At 60.7% G+C, this 16,590-nt stretch overlaps 3 protein-coding genes and 2 pseudogenes across 3 annotated transcripts; 1 reads left to right on the top strand and 4 right to left on the bottom strand.

Annotated features, from left to right (window-relative positions):
* Nucleotides 1-217: 217 nt before the first annotated feature.
* On the bottom strand, nt 218-336 carry LOC112480174 (annotated as a pseudogene).
* A 2,833-nt stretch (nt 337-3,169) lies between these two features.
* On the bottom strand, nt 3,170-3,289 carry LOC112480129 (annotated as a pseudogene).
* A 338-nt stretch (nt 3,290-3,627) lies between these two features.
* TSPAN10 (tetraspanin 10) lies at nt 3,628-8,498 on the top strand. Its single transcript, XM_025047146.1, has 3 exons — nt 3,628-3,794; nt 5,234-5,808; nt 7,439-8,498. Exons 1-3 carry the CDS (start codon nt 3,759-3,761, stop codon nt 7,830-7,832), a joined length of 1,005 nt encoding a protein of 334 aa, XP_024902914.1. The 5' UTR covers nt 3,628-3,758; the 3' UTR covers nt 7,833-8,498.
* A 728-nt stretch (nt 8,499-9,226) lies between these two features.
* On the bottom strand, nt 9,227-12,682 carry PDE6G (phosphodiesterase 6G). Its single transcript, XM_006912160.3, has 4 exons — nt 12,487-12,682; nt 10,902-11,107; nt 10,198-10,238; nt 9,227-9,789 (listed from the first exon to the last, which is right to left on the bottom strand). The coding sequence occupies exons 2-4, from the start codon at nt 11,045-11,047 to the stop codon at nt 9,713-9,715; spliced, it is 264 nt and encodes an 87-aa protein (XP_006912222.1). The 5' UTR covers nt 11,048-11,107; nt 12,487-12,682; the 3' UTR covers nt 9,227-9,712.
* Nucleotides 12,683-15,182: 2,500 nt separating this feature from the next.
* On the bottom strand, nt 15,183-16,589 carry OXLD1 (oxidoreductase like domain containing 1; the record flags this gene model as incomplete). The annotated part of the gene is made up of 2 exons (XM_006912360.3): nt 15,183-15,762; nt 16,542-16,589. Coding segments are annotated over 2 exons (468 nt in total), but the record flags the coding sequence as incomplete, so codon positions are not given.
* Between the last annotated feature and the right edge of the window lies 1 nt (nt 16,590).

Genomic DNA, 16,590 nt, shown 5'->3' with positions numbered 1-16,590 from the left:
TTCTTGTACAGAATGGCCTCTGATCTTTTCGCTTGTCTTGTAACCAAACACAGTGCTTCTACAGAAGGGCCAGGCTACGTCTTCTCCCTGAGTCTCCCAGCGCCGTCATGTTCGAGCATTGCATGACGACAGACATGCCACTCTATCACATACATCACTTACTTTTCATCTCCATTATTTTACTGTGAAGGCAATACACTGATTTTTTTTTCTTTTACGCCTACAGCACCTGGTCTTCCTAGGTGGTCTCCCATCCAACTACTAACCAGGCCTGACCCTGCTTAGCTTCCACGATCAGATGGGATCGGGCATGTTCAGGGTGGCATGGCCGTAGACAATATACTGATTTTTTTAAGTTATATTAGTCGCATGAGTTTCCTGGGGCTGCCATAGCAAAATGCCACAGACTGGGTGGCTTAGCTTTACTGTCTCACAGTCTGCTGGCTGGAAGTCCGACATCAAGGTGACGGCCGATTCGGTTTCTTTCGAGGCCTCTCTCCTCAGCTGGCGGGCGGCTGCCTGCTTCCTGTGTCTTGTGTCTTCACCGAAGGCCCTGGTGTCTCTCTCTGGGTCCCAGGTTCCTCCTCTTGTAAGGATGTTGGAGCAGGGCCCACCCTCATGGCCTCATTTGAGGTTCGTGACCTCTTAAAAGGCCCGTCTCCAAGTCACATTCTGAGGTACTTGGGCTGGGACTTGAGCACGTGAATTGGGGGGAACACAGTTCGGCCCACGATAGTGACAGTGACTATTGTTTCATCCCAGTGTAAGGACAGGACAGAGGTGGAGTGGGAGAGATGACCGCCGGCACCCCCAGAGCCTGGCTTTGGAGCCAGGTGAAATCGCCGATGAGGCTTGGGTGTCACCCTGGGGGAAGACGTGGCAATTTGAATTTACAAGGTCTAATCTCCAGCGGGCGCCCTCGCCCTGGCCCCTGCCCACAGCACAGCAGTCCGAGAGGTCCGTCCTTCTAAAGCATGAGTCGGTCACGATGCTCCTTCACCCAGCACCCATCACTGCCCCATCTCACTCAGAGCAAAATCCTAAAACAACCACCCTTCAAACTTCCCCGGGGCCTGCACACTCTTCCCACGCGTGACAGCATCCATCCACACTCAGGACTGAGCCCGAGCCTGCGGGCAGCCGGAGGTACCGGGCTGCATTCCCTCTGGGGACTGCCCTCACCACCGGTCACCGCCCCTCCCCCAGGCAGCCATGCTCCATAATGGTCGGTGGCTAGTAAGGCCCAGCTCCTTGTCCCAATGTGGGACAACTCCACAGGCCATCGCAGCCCTGGAGCTCCTCATGGGATCACTGAGGCACTCGTTGTGACCACCTGACAGTTACCTTCGCCCTCCACCCAGTGCTGCTTCCTCTGCAGACCTGGGCCCCTGAGAGCACCCTGGGGAGTCTCGGAGTCCTGGCTCCAGCTGAGCGAGGTCGCTGGCGGCCACTCCGTCACCCCTCGGCCCTTCTTCTCAGCGGTCCTCTTTTTTTTTTAATTGCGATTGAAATTTACTTCTCATACAATTAACTGTTGAAAAGTTGAGTGGCATTTAGTGCATTCCCGATATTGTGCAACCGCCTCGAGGCTCCAAAAGGAAACCCACACCCATTCAGCAGTTGCCCCCCAGCCCCCCCCATCATTCCTAGCTTCCTCCCCCAGCCCCCCGGGAACCGTCAGCCTGCATTCTGTCACCATGACTGCACCTGTTCTGAGTGTTGTACATAAACGGGACCACGCACTGCGTGGACCTTGGGGTCGCTTCCCCCACCGAGCATGGTGTGTTCAGGTCCGTCCACGCGGCGGCGGGCGGCGGCGCCTCCCTTCCTATGGTCGGGTAGTGCTCCCGGCACAGACGGGCCCCACAGTGTCACCCCTTCTTCACGGAGGGACATCGGGTCGTTTCGCCTTTTGGTGAATGTGAATAGAGCTGCTGTGAGCATGCATGTCCGTGCATTGGCTTGAGTCCGTGCATTGGCTTGAGTCCCGTGTTCCATTCTTTTGGGGCTGCCGCTGGGAGCCAGATGGCTTCTGACGGTGAGGCCCTCCCTGGCCACCACGCTCCTACCATTGGTCCTCCTTTGCTGGCTTCGTGAGTGACCCTACGAGCCTGTGAAATAGCGTGCGTGCACCGACTTGCTTACGGTATGACTCTGCACGCTAGGACGCGGGCTCCTGACCACGGCATCGGCAGGCGTCTGCTGTGCCGTGTGGCCCGGGCTCAGAGCAGTCCCTAAAGTGTAATAAACCTTATCTCAGTCATCTGTTGTCACAATAATGCTGTGGAATAAAGCCTCCCAACATTTAATGGCTTTAAACAACAACCACTTACTCAGCTCCCAGTCCTGCAGGTGGCAGGTGGGGAACTTAGGCGGGGCTCAGCCGGGTGGAAAGCCAGCAAGGGGTCACGGAGCCAAAACACAGGTGACCACTAAACTAAAGGAGGCGAACTGATCGCATTAGAATAGGATGAGAAGTGATCCGGAAGTGATTCCCCCCGGGGGGGCCACTCCCCCCCCGCCCCCCCCTCCCCCGCCGCAGGAGGTGGTCTGGGACTGGACACAGGGAGATTGCAGGCCCAGAGGTCAGGGCCACCGGAGTGCCGGAGTGCCGGGCCTTTTGGGGCCAGCACACAACCCACGTGGCTGGACTGCAAAATGGTGGGGGAAGCGAGGAAGCGAGGCGGGGGACCGAGCGCCGAGCAGGGGGGGCCAAGGAGCACAGACCGGAGCGGGAGACAGACACGGCCCGGGAGGTCCCCTTCCTCTGCCGTGGAAACACGTGCGCCACGCGGGCCTCGCAGTCTCTGCCGTCCGCAACCTCCAGAGTCCAGAGGGCCCCGGAAGCCAACCACAGCTTTGACAGACACCTCACAACCTCACAGGCGTCACAGGCAGGACCACGGAGGCGCAGCCAGCGGGTGCCCCAGGCCTGGCAGAGTCGGGGGTGGATGGGGGTCTGCTCTCCAGGCCGAGGAGAGGGGACAGGACACCGCAGAGTCAGAGCCTCAAGAACACCTGTCTGCATGGAGGCTGTATGGCCCGGGTCCTTCAGGCACTGGGCACAGTGGTGACCACGACAAAGTCCTACCCGGAGAAGCTCAGAGGGCACCTTGTACCAGGAAGGATGTGATCTGGCCACTGGATAATGTCTCTTTCTTTTTTTTAACGCCTACCACACCTGGTCGTCCTAAGTGGTCTCCCATCCAAGTACTAACCAGGCCCAACCCTGCTTAGCTTCCGGGATCAGACGGGATTGGGCTTGTTCAGGGTGGGGGTGGCCGTAGACTGGCATCTCATTCTTATAGGGAGTAAATGCGGGGAGTAAACGGGCATTTAGCTGCAGGCGGGTCACTGGGGACCACAGGGGCCCGTGTCCCTGGGAGAGGTGATGGAGCAGCCACGGAACCTGCTGGAACGAGGCCCACACTGGAGTTCTGGAGCGACGGCCTGGGGCCAGCACCCTCACAGCGCCACCCACACGGTGCCTGCACAGAGTTTCAGGGCATGCACAAGGCGGGGCCGAGATTCCAGCTCAAGCAGAGAGCTCGTCTGCATCTGACACGCGGGGGTTGTCCTAAGCCCTAAAATGTGACTCTTCACATGATCCCACAGTGACCGCAGCATCCTGATGCGGCTCACAGCTCAGCCGGCTCTGAGCTCCTGGCTCCCGGAGTGGCCAGGGACACAGCACACCAGCCCTGGTGTCCCAGCCAGAGAGGCTGGGCAGGGGACCAGTGCACCCGTCTACGTGGACGATGGAAGAGGGGGAAAGGAGCCCCCTGCTGTCTCAGGTAAGCCAGCGCCCTGGTGGCCTCACTGAGGGTCAGAGGTGTCCCCAGCCCCAAAGCCCATAGGAGCTGCTAAGATGGGGGTGGGGTTTTACTAATCAAACACTTAACCTCACTGAGCACCCTGTTCAGATTTGCCCTGTGTTTGAGCACGGGGTGTGTCCATGCCCCCAGGAAAGCACGTGCCAGAGGAAGGCGCCCACCAGGCCCATCAGGCTTCCCTCAAGTCCTCCCGTCCCCCTCCACCCACCCCCAGCCTCCTCGGCCTCCTCATCTCCCCTGCGGCCCCTGCCCTGCTGCTCCCGTCACTCGGCCCAGTGCCAGCCCCTGGACAAGGGGTCTGAAGTCTCTGCAGAACTGGGGGTGACCTCTGGCTCAGGATTCAGGAGGGGCTGAAGGCTAATGTCCTCCCCACCGGCCATGGAGCTGCAAGATGACCCTTCGGCCTGTGACCATGGTCTCCAGAAGCTCCAGCCCTCCCACCTGGCACCCGCAGCCTGTCCTTTGGCTCCTACTGATTTTTGGGTTCTGGGGGGCTGATAAATAGCCCCCTCTTCTCTGCTCTGAGTTCAGAATCAACAAAGCATCGACGCCGAGCAGATGGGTGCAGGGGGGAGGGACGGCTTCTTTCTGGCAGCTTGGACTGGAACGGGACCCCTGCAGGCGCAGGGCACAGTTTCCTGCTTCTCCGCGCAGCCCGACTGCATCGCTGCAGAGCTGGGTGCCTGCAGGTCTCCCAGCGAGGGCGAGCGCGGCCGGGCTGCTCCTCTCTCTGCAGGGAGAGACCAGAAGTCCTTCTTGCCTCTACCTGTGGGTGCCAGGGGGCGGGGTGGGCGAGGGGGTGGGCGGATCTGAAACAGATGGTTCATTAAGGGCCAAGTCGAACAGGCTTAGCAGCTTCTCCAAACCTCACCAATCGATGAGCCACTCCTCTATGGGGGGACTGGGAGAGAGGGGATGGGTCCCCCAACATTCAGGACCCCTTTACTCTTCCCCTTGGTATGGCCAGGGCCCCCTGGGCTTGGCTAAATATCCTGCCATAGGGCAAGGCAGGGCCCCTTGGAAGGCCATGCGTCCCACAGGGCCCTGGTCTCCTGGCCTGTGCCTCGCTGCCGTGGGCCCAGCACAGCATCTGCACTCAGATAGTGGGGGTGACTGAGTGGATCCTGGGACATTGGGGCCAATTTCAAAGGGGGAGGCAGAAAGGGTGGTTGCCTGATCTGGCCCCTCTGCCCAGCGGGCCCGCACCCGGGGCCCAGGTGGAGAAGTCCCCTCATGAGCACACCTTTCATCACATGGGTGAGCTGGGAACAGGGAGAGGCGCGTGCTCATGGAGCACGGGTTCCCACAGACGCCTGCTCAGTAGCCACCGCGGACTGGCAGGGCGCAGTTACCCCACAAGTCACCCGGGTGAGACTTCCCTGTTCCTCCTCTCTCTGCAGGATGCTGGGAGCCAGGAGCCACCCCGCTCCGGGAGCAGCCCACTCACGTCAAGCCCCCTGGGCCCAGCCCTGCAGGTGGGATGGGCGGCAGGCCCGGCCCCCTCCCTTTCCCTGGGAACCAGCTGCCTCAAGTGTCTGACTTTTCTGTCTAACTTCCTCTTCTCTCTGCTTGGCCTGCTGGCCCTGGCCATTGGGCTCTGGGGCCTGGCCGTCAAGGGGTCTCTAGGGAGTAGCTGGGGGGGCCCCCTGCCCGCAGACCCCATGCTGGGGCTGCTGCTGGTGGGGCTGGTGGTCAGCGCAGTGAGCCTGGCGGGCTGCCTGGGCGCCCTCTGCGAGAACACCTTCCTGCTGCGCTGCTTCTCCGCGGGCCTCCTCGCCTTTCTGGTGCTGGAGGCCGTGGCGGGGGCCCTGGTGGTGGCCCTCTGGGGCCCGCTGCAGGACGGCCTGGAGCACGCCCTACGCTTGGCCATCACCCGGTACCAAGACGACCCCGACCTGCACTTCCTCGTCGACCAGGTGCAGCTTGGGCTGCGGTGCTGCGGGGCCGCCTCCTACCAGGACTGGCAGCAGAACCTGTGAGTCCAGCAGCCCAGGGGAGGAGGGCGGTCGGGCGGCCACGCGCGCACTCGCGCACACATACACACTCACGCACACATACACACTCGCACACACATATACACTCACGCACACATACACACTCGCGCACACATACACACTCGCACACACATACACACTCGCACACACACACACACTCGCACACACACACACACTCGCGCACACACACACACTCGTGCACACACCCACACTTACACACGGGCCAGGGGAGCATGCAGGGGCTCTCGCAGAGAAGGGGCCACATCAGCCAGCAGACGTAGAATGCCAATTTGGGGTTTTAGGTAAGGACACCATACAAAACACCTCAATGTCAAATGCGAATAGCTTTCAGGTTAACTCAGGACAGTCTCCTTTTGCGGTGTGTGCGCGTGTCCGCGTGGGTGCGTGTGCCCATGTGCGTGCGTGTGTCCGCGTGTGTCCGCGTGTGTGTGTGCAAGTGTCCGCGTGGGTGCGCGTGTCCGCATGGGTGCGTGTGTCCACGTGTGTACATGGGTCCATGTGTGTGTGTGTGTGTGTCCACGTGTGTGCTTAAGCAGTGCTGAGGAACACAGCACAGTGTAGTCACATTCTGCTCCAGGATATGTTTTGTCATCTGTCCCCCACGTGTAGACACACGGGGCTGCACCTGCCCTCCACATGGCCCCCACGACAGGTGGTATATGCCCCCCCTTGGGCCTTCCCAGGCACCCGATCATGACAAATGGAGTCATGTGGAGACTCTTGAAAACTGGCTATTTGACGCAACAGTCACTAAAATGTGCTGGGCACTCTGGAAGCATCCACATGGGTTGTTCTCGTTTGGTGGCTGCGTGTGATCTCGGATTGGTGGCTGCCCCTTGTGTTGTGACCAACTACCCTGCTGGCTCTCGAACACCTGCCTTAGTGAGGCTCAGTCTTCTGGGAAATGAGACAGTGTCTGGGGAGGAGGACGAGGGGGCAAAGTTGTAGGTCTCAGGACCTGGATGCCCGTTGTGGGTCAGGAGCATCTAAGGGCCGTAACGATGGCAACGCTCCCTCTCGGCCCTGGAAGCTCCTCCAAGCCTCCCACCTCTTGCCACTGCCCAGTCCTGCCCTCACGTCCTACTATGACACATGGACCACTACAGAGACCTCTGCCAGGCCTCAGCCCACCTCCTGCTCAGGCTCTATCTGTTCAGACCAACTCTGCAGCATCTACCAAGCCAGGCCGTCCTACCCCCGCCCCTCACCAAGTGATTACCGCCCCCTCACCATCTCACTGAACATGTCTATTCAGGCCAAGAAGCTGTCACCTCTGCCTTCACGTAGAGGGGAACTGTGTGCCAGGACCGATTACAGAAACCTGGGTGTGGCGTGTGTGTCTGTGTGTGCGCCTAGTACGCGTGCCCGCGCGCACGTGGATCTGCACCTCTGTGCCTCGTGCATCATGTGTATGCATCGTGCATGTGCATTTGTGCTTGCACATGCAGGCATGCATGTGTGCATATGCACAGGTGTGTGTGTGTGCGTGATGTGTGTGTGCCCACTACGCATGTGTGAGGCCATGGGAGTTTGAAGGAGTCTCACACAGTGGGCCCCGCCCTCCGGACTGACGCCTGGTGCGCCTCGCAGGTACTTTAACTGCAGCTCGCCTGGGGTCCAGGCCTGCAGCCTTCCTGCCTCCTGCTGCATCGACCCTCAGGAAGATGGAGCCTCTGTCAACGACCAGTGCGGCTTCAGTGCCCTGGGCTTGGATGAGGATGCGGCTCAGAGAGTGGTGCACCTGGAGGGCTGCGGGGGGCCACTCCGACAGTGGCTGCGGGAGAACATCCGGGCGGTGGGCGGCTTCGTGATCGCGGTCGTGGTGGTCCAGGGGGCAGAGCTCCTGCTGGCCACGCAGCTGGTGAGGGCTCTAGCTGTCCGCAAGGCGGCGACGAAAAGCCGCGGAACCGGCGGGGCGGCCGGTCCTGTCCAGCGGAGCTGCGGCGCCTGTGGCGGCGCCCCAGCCACGCAGGCCCCGGGCTGACCGGCAGATGGGACGAAAGTCGGGGGCGCCGGGATGGGGTACAGGGCTGCAGGCCTCCCCCGCTTCCCAGTGCCAGAGTCCCGCACCAGCCGCTGTGGACGCGCACCTCAGACACCTGGCCTCCTCCACCTGCTGTGCCTTGGGCCCTCAAGGTTCCCTTTCTGCAGGGCGGGCGCCGCCTCCTGCCCGGTCTATTTTCCCAAGGCCCCCCGCCGCCCGATTTCGCACTTCCAGAGCCTCTCGCCCAGACCACCGCCTCGCGCTGCTCCCGCGCTTGCCAACCGCGTTGGCCTGGGTGTAACCGCAGGCCCGCCTGAGCGCTGCTGCCTGGCGGTATCTGCCTCCCAAGGACGGTGCCCGCGAGGCCACCAGGTGGGAGAGAGAAAGCTGAGTGAAATCCTGCTGCTGGGCCCTCAATTCCCACCCCCATGCCCACTTCTGACCCCTGCACTTGACCGCTTCCTCCCGTGCCAGCCTTCCAGGCTCCGCCTAAGGGCCCCGCCCATGATGCCACCCCTGAAGCACCAGTTATCACCACGGCCTGTCATCTGCACTCCTCTGAGGCCACCTCTCCCCTTCCCAGGCCTCTGCCTCCAGAAGGCTGTTTTGCGGGGAGTAAGTGTTATTGAGATGTATCATTCACACAGTAAATTGCACCGATCTTAAGTGGGTGACATGAGGAATTCTTACCTATCTAAATACCTGTGGACCCACCACCACGTCTAGATCCAGCCGAGCAGGCCCCCTCGTCCCCTCCCTGCAGTCACCTCTGCTCTGGCTTTATCATCTTCCCCTTGGGGGGCCTCTCTGGCATTCCCATAGACGGGTCCATGGAGGCCCTTCCTGGGAGCCACCGCCTGGTCAGCCCACCTGGTCCATGTTGATGTGTACTGGGCGGCTTCTGGACGATGACTGCGGCCAGGGACAGTGTGGCGTGGGTCAGTGTGGGGGTGCGCCGGCTTGCTCTAGGTATGGTGTCAGGAATGGAACTGCTGGGTCACTGGTGCATCTGTCCAGCTTTAGTGGACACTAAGGACGGGCTGGCCGGGCCACTGGGCCAGTTCCCCAGTGTCTCTGCACCTGTCTCTCACCTGTGTGGTGGGGATAGGCGTTCTCTGCTCCTAGCGTGGCTGCTGTTGGGCCTTGTCCAGTCCCGCCTCCTCGGTGAGACCTGCCCTGGCCGCTGGGCGTGCGTGCAGCCCCCGCCTCGCCCCTGCCCTGGCCTGGCTGCGTGCGGCCCCCGTCATCGCGGGCCCGGGGGCAGCGCCCAAAGGGTTCCCTTCCCTCCTGGCCTGGCCAGGCCTGTGCCTCTGTCCACATGCTCCTCTGAAGCCACCCACACCCTTGGGCCCTGTCCCCATGCCCAGCACACCCCAGACGGGTCAGCAGGGCACAGAAATTTTATTTTTAAATGGGAAGAGCAAACGTGGGCCAAGGACAAGCTCTCCACAGGCGTGGTGGATTCGGAGGGGCCTCGCTTGCTCTCTGACATCCCAGGACCCCCACCACTCCCCACGCCAACACAGGAGCACCAGCTGGGAATGGCTAGTGGGGTGCTGTCCTCACCTCCGACAGGCAGGACAGGGGGCTGCGGTGTTGGGGACGCTCCTGGGAGGTGCTGCCCTGGCTTTCCAGCCACGGGAGGAGAGGGTCTGTGGGTCAGTGTCTCTGGAAGTTAAGCAGGACCAGGGGGGCCCCAAAACAGTGTCTGGCATGGAAGTGGTGGGCTCTTGGGATCAGGAGGCCTGACACCCCCTCCAATGGTCCGCAGACACAAGCCAGTGATCCGAATGCCTTCGGGGGCGGTCCCCACACTGGAATCCTGAGCAGGGGTCAGAGCGGGCAGCGGGGGTGGGAGGGGCCGTGGCCGGCTGGTCCTGCTAGATGATACCGTACTGGGCCAGCTCGTGCAGCTCCAGATGGTTGAAGGCCTCCCATGGGCAGATGACCGTGATGTCTGCAGGAGAAGGGGCCAGCGTGACCAGGACGGGCCATGGCCTCACCCTGAATGCTGAGCGTACCGGTCCTGGTGAAGACCCACCTCCCAAGACACTCCAGCTGTTGGGGGGGGCGGTGCCCCACCCCGGAAGAGAGGGAGTGAAGCAGGCCCAAGGGAGGAGAAGGAAGAAGGTGTGCCTTGCTGCTGGGGGGGAGGGGGCTGCAAGGGCGTCTCATTTTCTTCTGGCCCCTCCAAGCCCCCGGTGAACCCACCCTGTGGGAAAAACCCCACTTCCGGGGGATGCGACACTTGGTGTTGAGAGAAAATGAAGGACAGGCTGGGGGCAGTGCCCCAAGTAAGCCTGGGCCCCGCATATTAGTGGACAGGTGAGTGGGGGGAACTGGGGGTACCTAGCAGCTGTCATACCTGTTCCCAGGCCTTCCATTCCAGGAATGTCATCCCCAAACCTGCAAGGACAGAGCGGTCAGGACAGTGGCCAGGGAGGGAGTGGAGCGGGGGGCGCAGCGGTGTGCCTGCCCTTGAGTATAGGTTCCTAAGAGCATGGAGTATCTGTGAGTGTGTCCCGGGTGCACGTGGGGGGCTGTGAGTGTGCCCCAGGTGTGCATGTGGCTGAGTGTGCCCTGGGTGTGTATGTGTGAGCTGCAAGTGTGCCCCGGGTGTGTATGTGTGAGCTGCGAGTGTGCTCCGGGTGTGTATGTGTGAGCTGTGAGTGTGCCCTGGGTGTGTGGGTGTGAGCTGTGAGTGTGCCCCGGGTGTGTGGGTGTGAGTTGTGTGTGTGCCCCGGGTGTGTGGGCGGGCTGTGTGCCCTGGGTGTGTGTGTGTGAGTGAGTGTGCTTCCCAGGTCCCTTTGGCAGTAACAGCTGGAGAGTGACAGGAACTGTCCTGAGCCCCTCCCGCTTCCATGCCGTGGAATGGGGAGCCCTAGACAGGCCCCGAGCAGGCCCTCGGGAACCCCTTTAGGGCCACGGGACCACGCTCGGCCAGGTAAGGGTGCTGAGGCCCCAGCTCCCCAGCCCTGGATGGAGAGCAGCCCCACGTCCCTGCTGTGAAGCCTGGGGCCGGGCCCCTGCACCCCCTCACAGGGGCGCCCCTTCCCCAGCTCTGCTTACCCTTGGACACCTTTCTTGGGGGGCTTGCTCTTGAACTGCCTGGTTTGCCGCTGCTTAAATTTGGGGGGTCCTTTCCTGGGGGTGACGGGCCCCCCAGTCACCCTGGTGGCCGACCGGATCTCGGGCTTGGGCAGTTCCAGGTTCATGGCCAGGTTGGCAGAGACCCTGTGGTGACGTTTGGCTTCTGAACTTCCTCAGGCCGTGGGCTGGGGGCAGATCAGGCGGGGGGTCGGGGGATCATCCAGTCATCCCTCCTGCTTCCAATCCCCCTCAACCCACCGGAGCAGAGGAAAACCCAAAACATGAGACATAGGGGGCCCTCAGCACGACTGGACAGCAGCCTCTGCCATGTCCACTCAGGGCTCCACTGGGGCCAGGAAGGGGGGCCGCAAGTGTACCCCTCCTCACATGCCTCCCCTTCTGCACTCCCTCCCCAATCCCTGGGGGTTGGGACACTCGTCTCAGTCACGTGGCATGAGGGGCACCCAGCAGCAAGGCGGACTGCAGAATGACTGGCAAACAGGGGGCGGGGTGCCAGGCAGGGAGCGGCCTGTCTCAGAAAGAGACGCCGAGCTGCGGCATCGTCGCCCAGCAGTGTCCTCCCTCTGCCGGTACCGGCCGCCGCTCGCCGTACTCGGAGCCCGCTCTGGGGCCAGTGTCACCTACTGGTGTCCTTGCACCACCGCGCAGGGGGACCTCCCCTCCTCTCCCCAGATCCCCTAAGCCCTGGTAACCTTGGCCAAGGTCAAGGGCAGCTCAGCTTCCTCTAAGCCTATTAGCACCAGAGGGAAAGCAATCCCTCAGGGCCGCTGGGGTCCAGAACATTCTGAGGCTAAGCCCACGACACAGACAGGAGCCACCGCCCCCTCACCACACTCCCCAGGCACCACCTCTTGGGTCTCCTTTCTTGCCCCGCATCTGGCGGGCTGCAGCGCCTGACTCAAGCCTTGGGCTGCCGACAGCTGCCTGCTAGAGTGTCCAGGCTGCGACCAACCAGGAGGCAAAGACAAGCGGCCCCACTGGCCAAAGGCTCGGTGGTGGGTGCTGGCACCTGCGTGGGGTGGACCCAGCCATGGACTCTCCCTCCCTAAGGCTCAGTCTCAGTGCTGGTACCAGCCCCAGCCCAGGAGGGGTCTAAGGCAGACCAGACCCTGACACTCACTCCCACAGCCCAGACAGCGTAGGCCCAAATAGGCTCCGTCCCCAGTCCTGAGCCATCGGCCTGGCGTGGGCAGCTCTGAGCCTGATGGAGCTGTCCTGTGGTGACCACCGCCCAAGCGGCCCCAGCCCCAGCCCTGCCTCTGGCTGGTGCCCACCCAAGTTGACTGAGCACGCGTGGCCCAAGGCTCTCAGACCATTGCTGGCCTTGGGGACAGCCTGTACCACCGTTTGACTTGGGGGGAGGGCAGAGAGGTGACCAGCTGGGTGTCCTCTCTGAAGAAGAGGGCCGTGGTGGGCTCTCACAGATCCAGGCCTCAACCTGGTGGTGAAAAGCCCATCAGCTTCCCACCCTCTGGGCAGATGCCCGCTAATTCCCCTGGGTAAATGGCCCCAGGAAAGGCAGCTGGGGAAGGTGACTACTCACCAAGCACTGGGGCGTCTCGGGCCGTGGGTCGAGTGGCTGGGCAGCCCTCACCACGGGGTCACCGGGCATTTATCCCACTCCCAGGTAAGCGGATTAGGACGGTTCCCTGACGCCACACTAATGAGATTGTCAAGGCCAGTCCGCAGGCACCGCCGCTGAGGATTCTGGGGGATGGGAAGGGGCTTGGTGTAGTCAGCACCTGAAGGAGGGACACACCGGGGAGGGCAGTGAGACCACGGACAGCGACAAGGGCAGGACTCTCTGGTAGCTGCTTGTCCTTTGAGACATGAACGAAACAGCACTGGCTGCTGTCTCGGGCCCCCCGCTTCAGTCCTGACTTCCAGGAGATCCCGCCTTCGTGGCCCCAAGCCCTGTGTGGCCTGGCCCCTAGCCACTTCTTCGGCCTCAGCTTTCATCCCGCCTTCCTGCCGTGCTCCAGGGAGCCCCTTCCACCCCAGGGCCTTCACACCTGCTGCTCCGGACCCCCAGCTCGCCCCTCCTGGGACTCAGGGCTCTTCCCCAGCATCATTTCCTTAGGGCGCCCCCCATCCCAGGTTGGACCAGGATGCCTAGCCGATAGGCCTCAGGGCAGCTGGGCTCTCTCCCTCATCACTTATCGTGCGGTTAAACGTTTGGATAATTTTGTTTTTTATCATAGTTGACGTAGGTTGTATTAGGTTCGGGTGTCTGACATGGCGATTTGACATTTATGTACCTTAGGAAGTGATCGCAGTAAGTCTAGAACCCATCTGTCGCCACGCAGTTATGACACTATTGTCCTATGCCGTGCATGACATCTCCGTGACTCATAAACTGACAGTTTGCACCTCTTATTCCCTCTCAGCTTTTTCACGAATCCCCCTAACCCCCCTCCCCTCTGGCAACCATCAGTTTGTTCTCTGCATCTATGAGTCTGCTTCTATTTTAAGATCCATATAAAAGTGAAATCACACGGCATCCGTCTTTCTCGGGCTTATTTCACTCATAATACTCTCTAGGTCCACCCACGTTGTCGCGAATGGCGAGATTTCCTTCTTAATGGCTGAGTGATATTCCACTGTATGTATGTGCCGCTTCTTTATCTACTCATCCATCAGTGGACACTTAGTGACTTCCACATCTTGGTTATTACTAGTAACGCCACCACGAACCCAGGGGTCCATATCTCTTTTCAAACTAGAGTTCTGGATTTCTTTGGAAAAATACCCAGGAGTGTTATTGCTGGGTCATAAAGTAGTTGTTTTTAATTTTTTGAGGAACCTCCATACTATTGGCCATCGTGGCTGCACCAGTTTACATTCCCGCCCACAGTGCACGAGGGCCCCCTTCTCTCCACGTCCTCGCCAACACGCTATTTGTTGATTCTTTGATAATGGCCATTCTGACGGGTGAGGCGTTATCGCCCTGTGGTTGGCTAACTGTGTTAAGCTGTCCTCCACACAAGTGGACTAGGGCAGATGCCCACGAGACCCTGGCGTCTGGCCCAGCGCCAGGTACTTCCCAGACGCTCAGTAAGCACCGGTGGGCTGAACAAAGACGAGGCGCGCGCCCGCAGGGCAGTCTCAGCAAGCCTGGTGCCGACGCTGCGCTGGCATCGACATGTTTACAACTAGGAGGGGCAAGGCCAGCGGCTTCTCTTTGGGAATGTCACATGGCAAGGGCCTTTGCCCTGACTGTTGAATCTAAAGTAAGGCTAATCCCATAGGGTCCACTGGGTGGGATGTATGTATACACACATACATACACGTGTAAACACATGTGAATACACCCACACGTGTGCCTATAGAAAACATGTTATGACTCCATATTTTTGAGGAAAACACAGAGGAAACCTCTTCCTACATCTGAGATAAGCTACCTCTGTGTCGCAGACCCCTCAGGAGCCCAGGGGGCACCGAGCTCCGCTGTGCTGCACTATTGGGAAAACTCTCTCTTCCACTTTCAAATCTGCACGACAGATCAGACTAGACGGCCTCTGAGATAGAGTCTGATAAATTGTGTTGCTATAATCACATTTCTCCGAACCAGTCAAAACTCTGAGAGCTTCTGGATGATACTCGTTAGCCGTGCAAGACAGGTGTCGGATGAGGTGTCCTCAGCACAGCACCAGTCTGCCTCTGGGCCACCGGTTTCCATGTCCATGTGAAGTACTGGCTTTATATTCAAGGGAAGGCCTATTTGTCAGCTCAAATCCCATGCAAGTGGTATTACCACCTTAGCTTCTCCCTTAAATAAACCTGCATAACTTCATGCAACCCCGCCCTGTCCAGGACACTGCCATCAGAGCCTGGAGTCGCTTCCGCCCTGGCCGACTGCTGTGGGAGCTGTGGCAACGTGGGCTGGAAGGACTGACCAGTAGCTAAGCGGTGCTCAGGTCCCTGAGGCTGATCGGCTGGTGGGTGGGTGTCTCCCCAAGGACCCCAGCAGCTGGGGGCTGACTGCGGCTGGGCGAATGGGGCATTTCCCAGCTGCCTGGTGGCGTTTGTGTCTGCCAAGGGCTTTGCCAATGGCAACTTCCCTGGGCCAGTTGGTGCTCCCTCCGCCACACTGCTCCGTAAACACCGAGGACCTTTGGGCGGGACATCTGGGATGTGGGGACATGGAAGGGGGCCCCTGGGGTCACTGTTGAATAGAGAAGAAAATGAGTCCTATTTCCTCGAGGCGCTCAGTGAACGTCTGATGACAACACAGAGGCCTCCAGTCTCACCACCGCAAAGACCTTGTTTATTCTCAGGGAAAGTCAATAAATAATTCTTCCGATTTCCACCCGACACAAGCCCACAGAGGGGCCGCGGACAGAGGAGGCCGTGTTGCTCCCCAGGCAGGAGCCCTCGGCGAGCGCTGGGCCAGGCCGGCTCAGCCTCCGCACCTCACGCGAAGCTGGATCTCCATCCTGAGAAAGGCCTTGAGGGTCTCGTCAGCCACGTGCTCCTCCAGGGCGGCCAGGGCCCGCTCCCCACCGTCCTGGTAATGCTGCAGCAGCACATCGGCATACTCCACCCACACGCAGTTGGGGCAGCCGCTCATGCAGCAGTTTGTGGGGGGCTGCAGCTTGGGCGGTGGGGGATATGGCGGCTCTGAGGGGCTCCCGCTGGGCAGGGAGGACTTGAGCTGCCCAGTGCCGTCTGCACTTGTCTGGGAGCCCGTGTCCACGGGATCCTTCCCGAACCCTCTGCGGCTTGTACGCACTGGGATCCGGGCGAGGTACCTGTGTAGAATGCCGCCGCCTCCAGGAAGCCTTTGGCACCAGTCCCAGCTGGAGAGTCTGCGTAGCCCCTAAGAACGCAGATGAGCCTATGAGTCCACAGGAAGCTGATAAGGCCTCGCTGGCCCCCAGCTCCAGAGGAGTTTTGGCCTGTCACTGGCAGGGGCTCCACGTTCTCCTCAGCTTCCTCACTTCCTGTGTGACTTTCACGGCTAGACTCGGTTTCCTATCCATAAAATAGGTGTAATGGTTGGTTTGAAGATGAGGTGATATGAGCCCAGCAGGCGTGGGGTGGCGGAAGCTGGGCACCTCCAGCTAAGACGGCTCTGCCCCCGGGGACAGGAATGGAGTGGGGGTGAGCTCCTGGCCACATAGCCACCTCTCCCTCTGCAACCAGTACAGCTGTGCCCTCTACTCTGACCCCGACTAATCGTATCACCCCTTCATCCCTGTTTCTCTCTGTCCCACGAGAAGCTCAGGCCGCCCAGGTCATCCCCCAAGAGCCTGTGGGTCCCCTTCCCTGCTCTACGTGTCTCCAGGGCACAGAACACTGATCGACACAGCCCAAACTTTGCTTATTTCGCTAACTCCTGAGAGCATCAGCTGCTGTTCACTGCGGCGTCCCCAAAGGGGCTCGCACAGGATGGGCGCTCAACAGATACTGCCGAACGAGTCAACGAACTCGGAACCCGGCTCTGCCCGGAATGACCCTTCCCGCGGGCCGGGCGCAAGGCCGGGCAAGGGCGAGATAGACAGGGGCGAGGCCAGCCGGGCGCGGGGAGCGTCTCCGGTCCCTGCCAGACCTGACATCTCGAACACGGCCCCGGGCCCCGCCCCGCCGGGTACTTGCCGGGCAGTGGGAAGCGGCGAATACCGCCCGGCCTCCCCGGGCCGCGCTC

This window comes from Pteropus alecto, unplaced genomic scaffold (genome assembly GCF_000325575.1).
Source record: "Pteropus alecto unplaced genomic scaffold, ASM32557v1 scaffold134, whole genome shotgun sequence".
NCBI lineage: Eukaryota > Metazoa > Chordata > Mammalia > Chiroptera > Pteropodidae > Pteropus > Pteropus alecto.
Note: the sequence above shows the minus strand (reverse complement) of the source record. Positions and strands in the feature narration are given on the sequence as shown.

Bases quoted from the DNA above. Each gene is read 5' to 3' on its own strand.
- TSPAN10 (XM_025047146.1), top strand. From the start codon at position 3,759: ATGGAAGAGGGGGAAAGGAGCCCCCTGCTGTCTCAG. The intron at 3,795-5,233 runs GTAAGCCAGCGC...CTCTCTCTGCAG, and splicing joins GGAGCCCCCTGCTGTCTCAG to GATGCTGGGAGCCAGGAGCC. The intron at 5,809-7,438 runs GTGAGTCCAGCA...TGCGCCTCGCAG, and splicing joins CAGGACTGGCAGCAGAACCT to GTACTTTAACTGCAGCTCGC.
- PDE6G (XM_006912160.3), bottom strand. From the start codon at position 11,047: ATGAACCTGGAACTGCCCAAGCCCGAGATCCGGTCGGCCACCAGGGTG. The intron at 10,239-10,901 runs GTAAGCAGAGCT...CTGTCCTTGCAG, and splicing joins CCCAAGAAAGGTGTCCAAGG to GTTTGGGGATGACATTCCTG. The intron at 9,790-10,197 runs GTATGACAGCTG...CTTCTCCTGCAG, and splicing joins AATGGAAGGCCTGGGAACAG to ACATCACGGTCATCTGCCCA.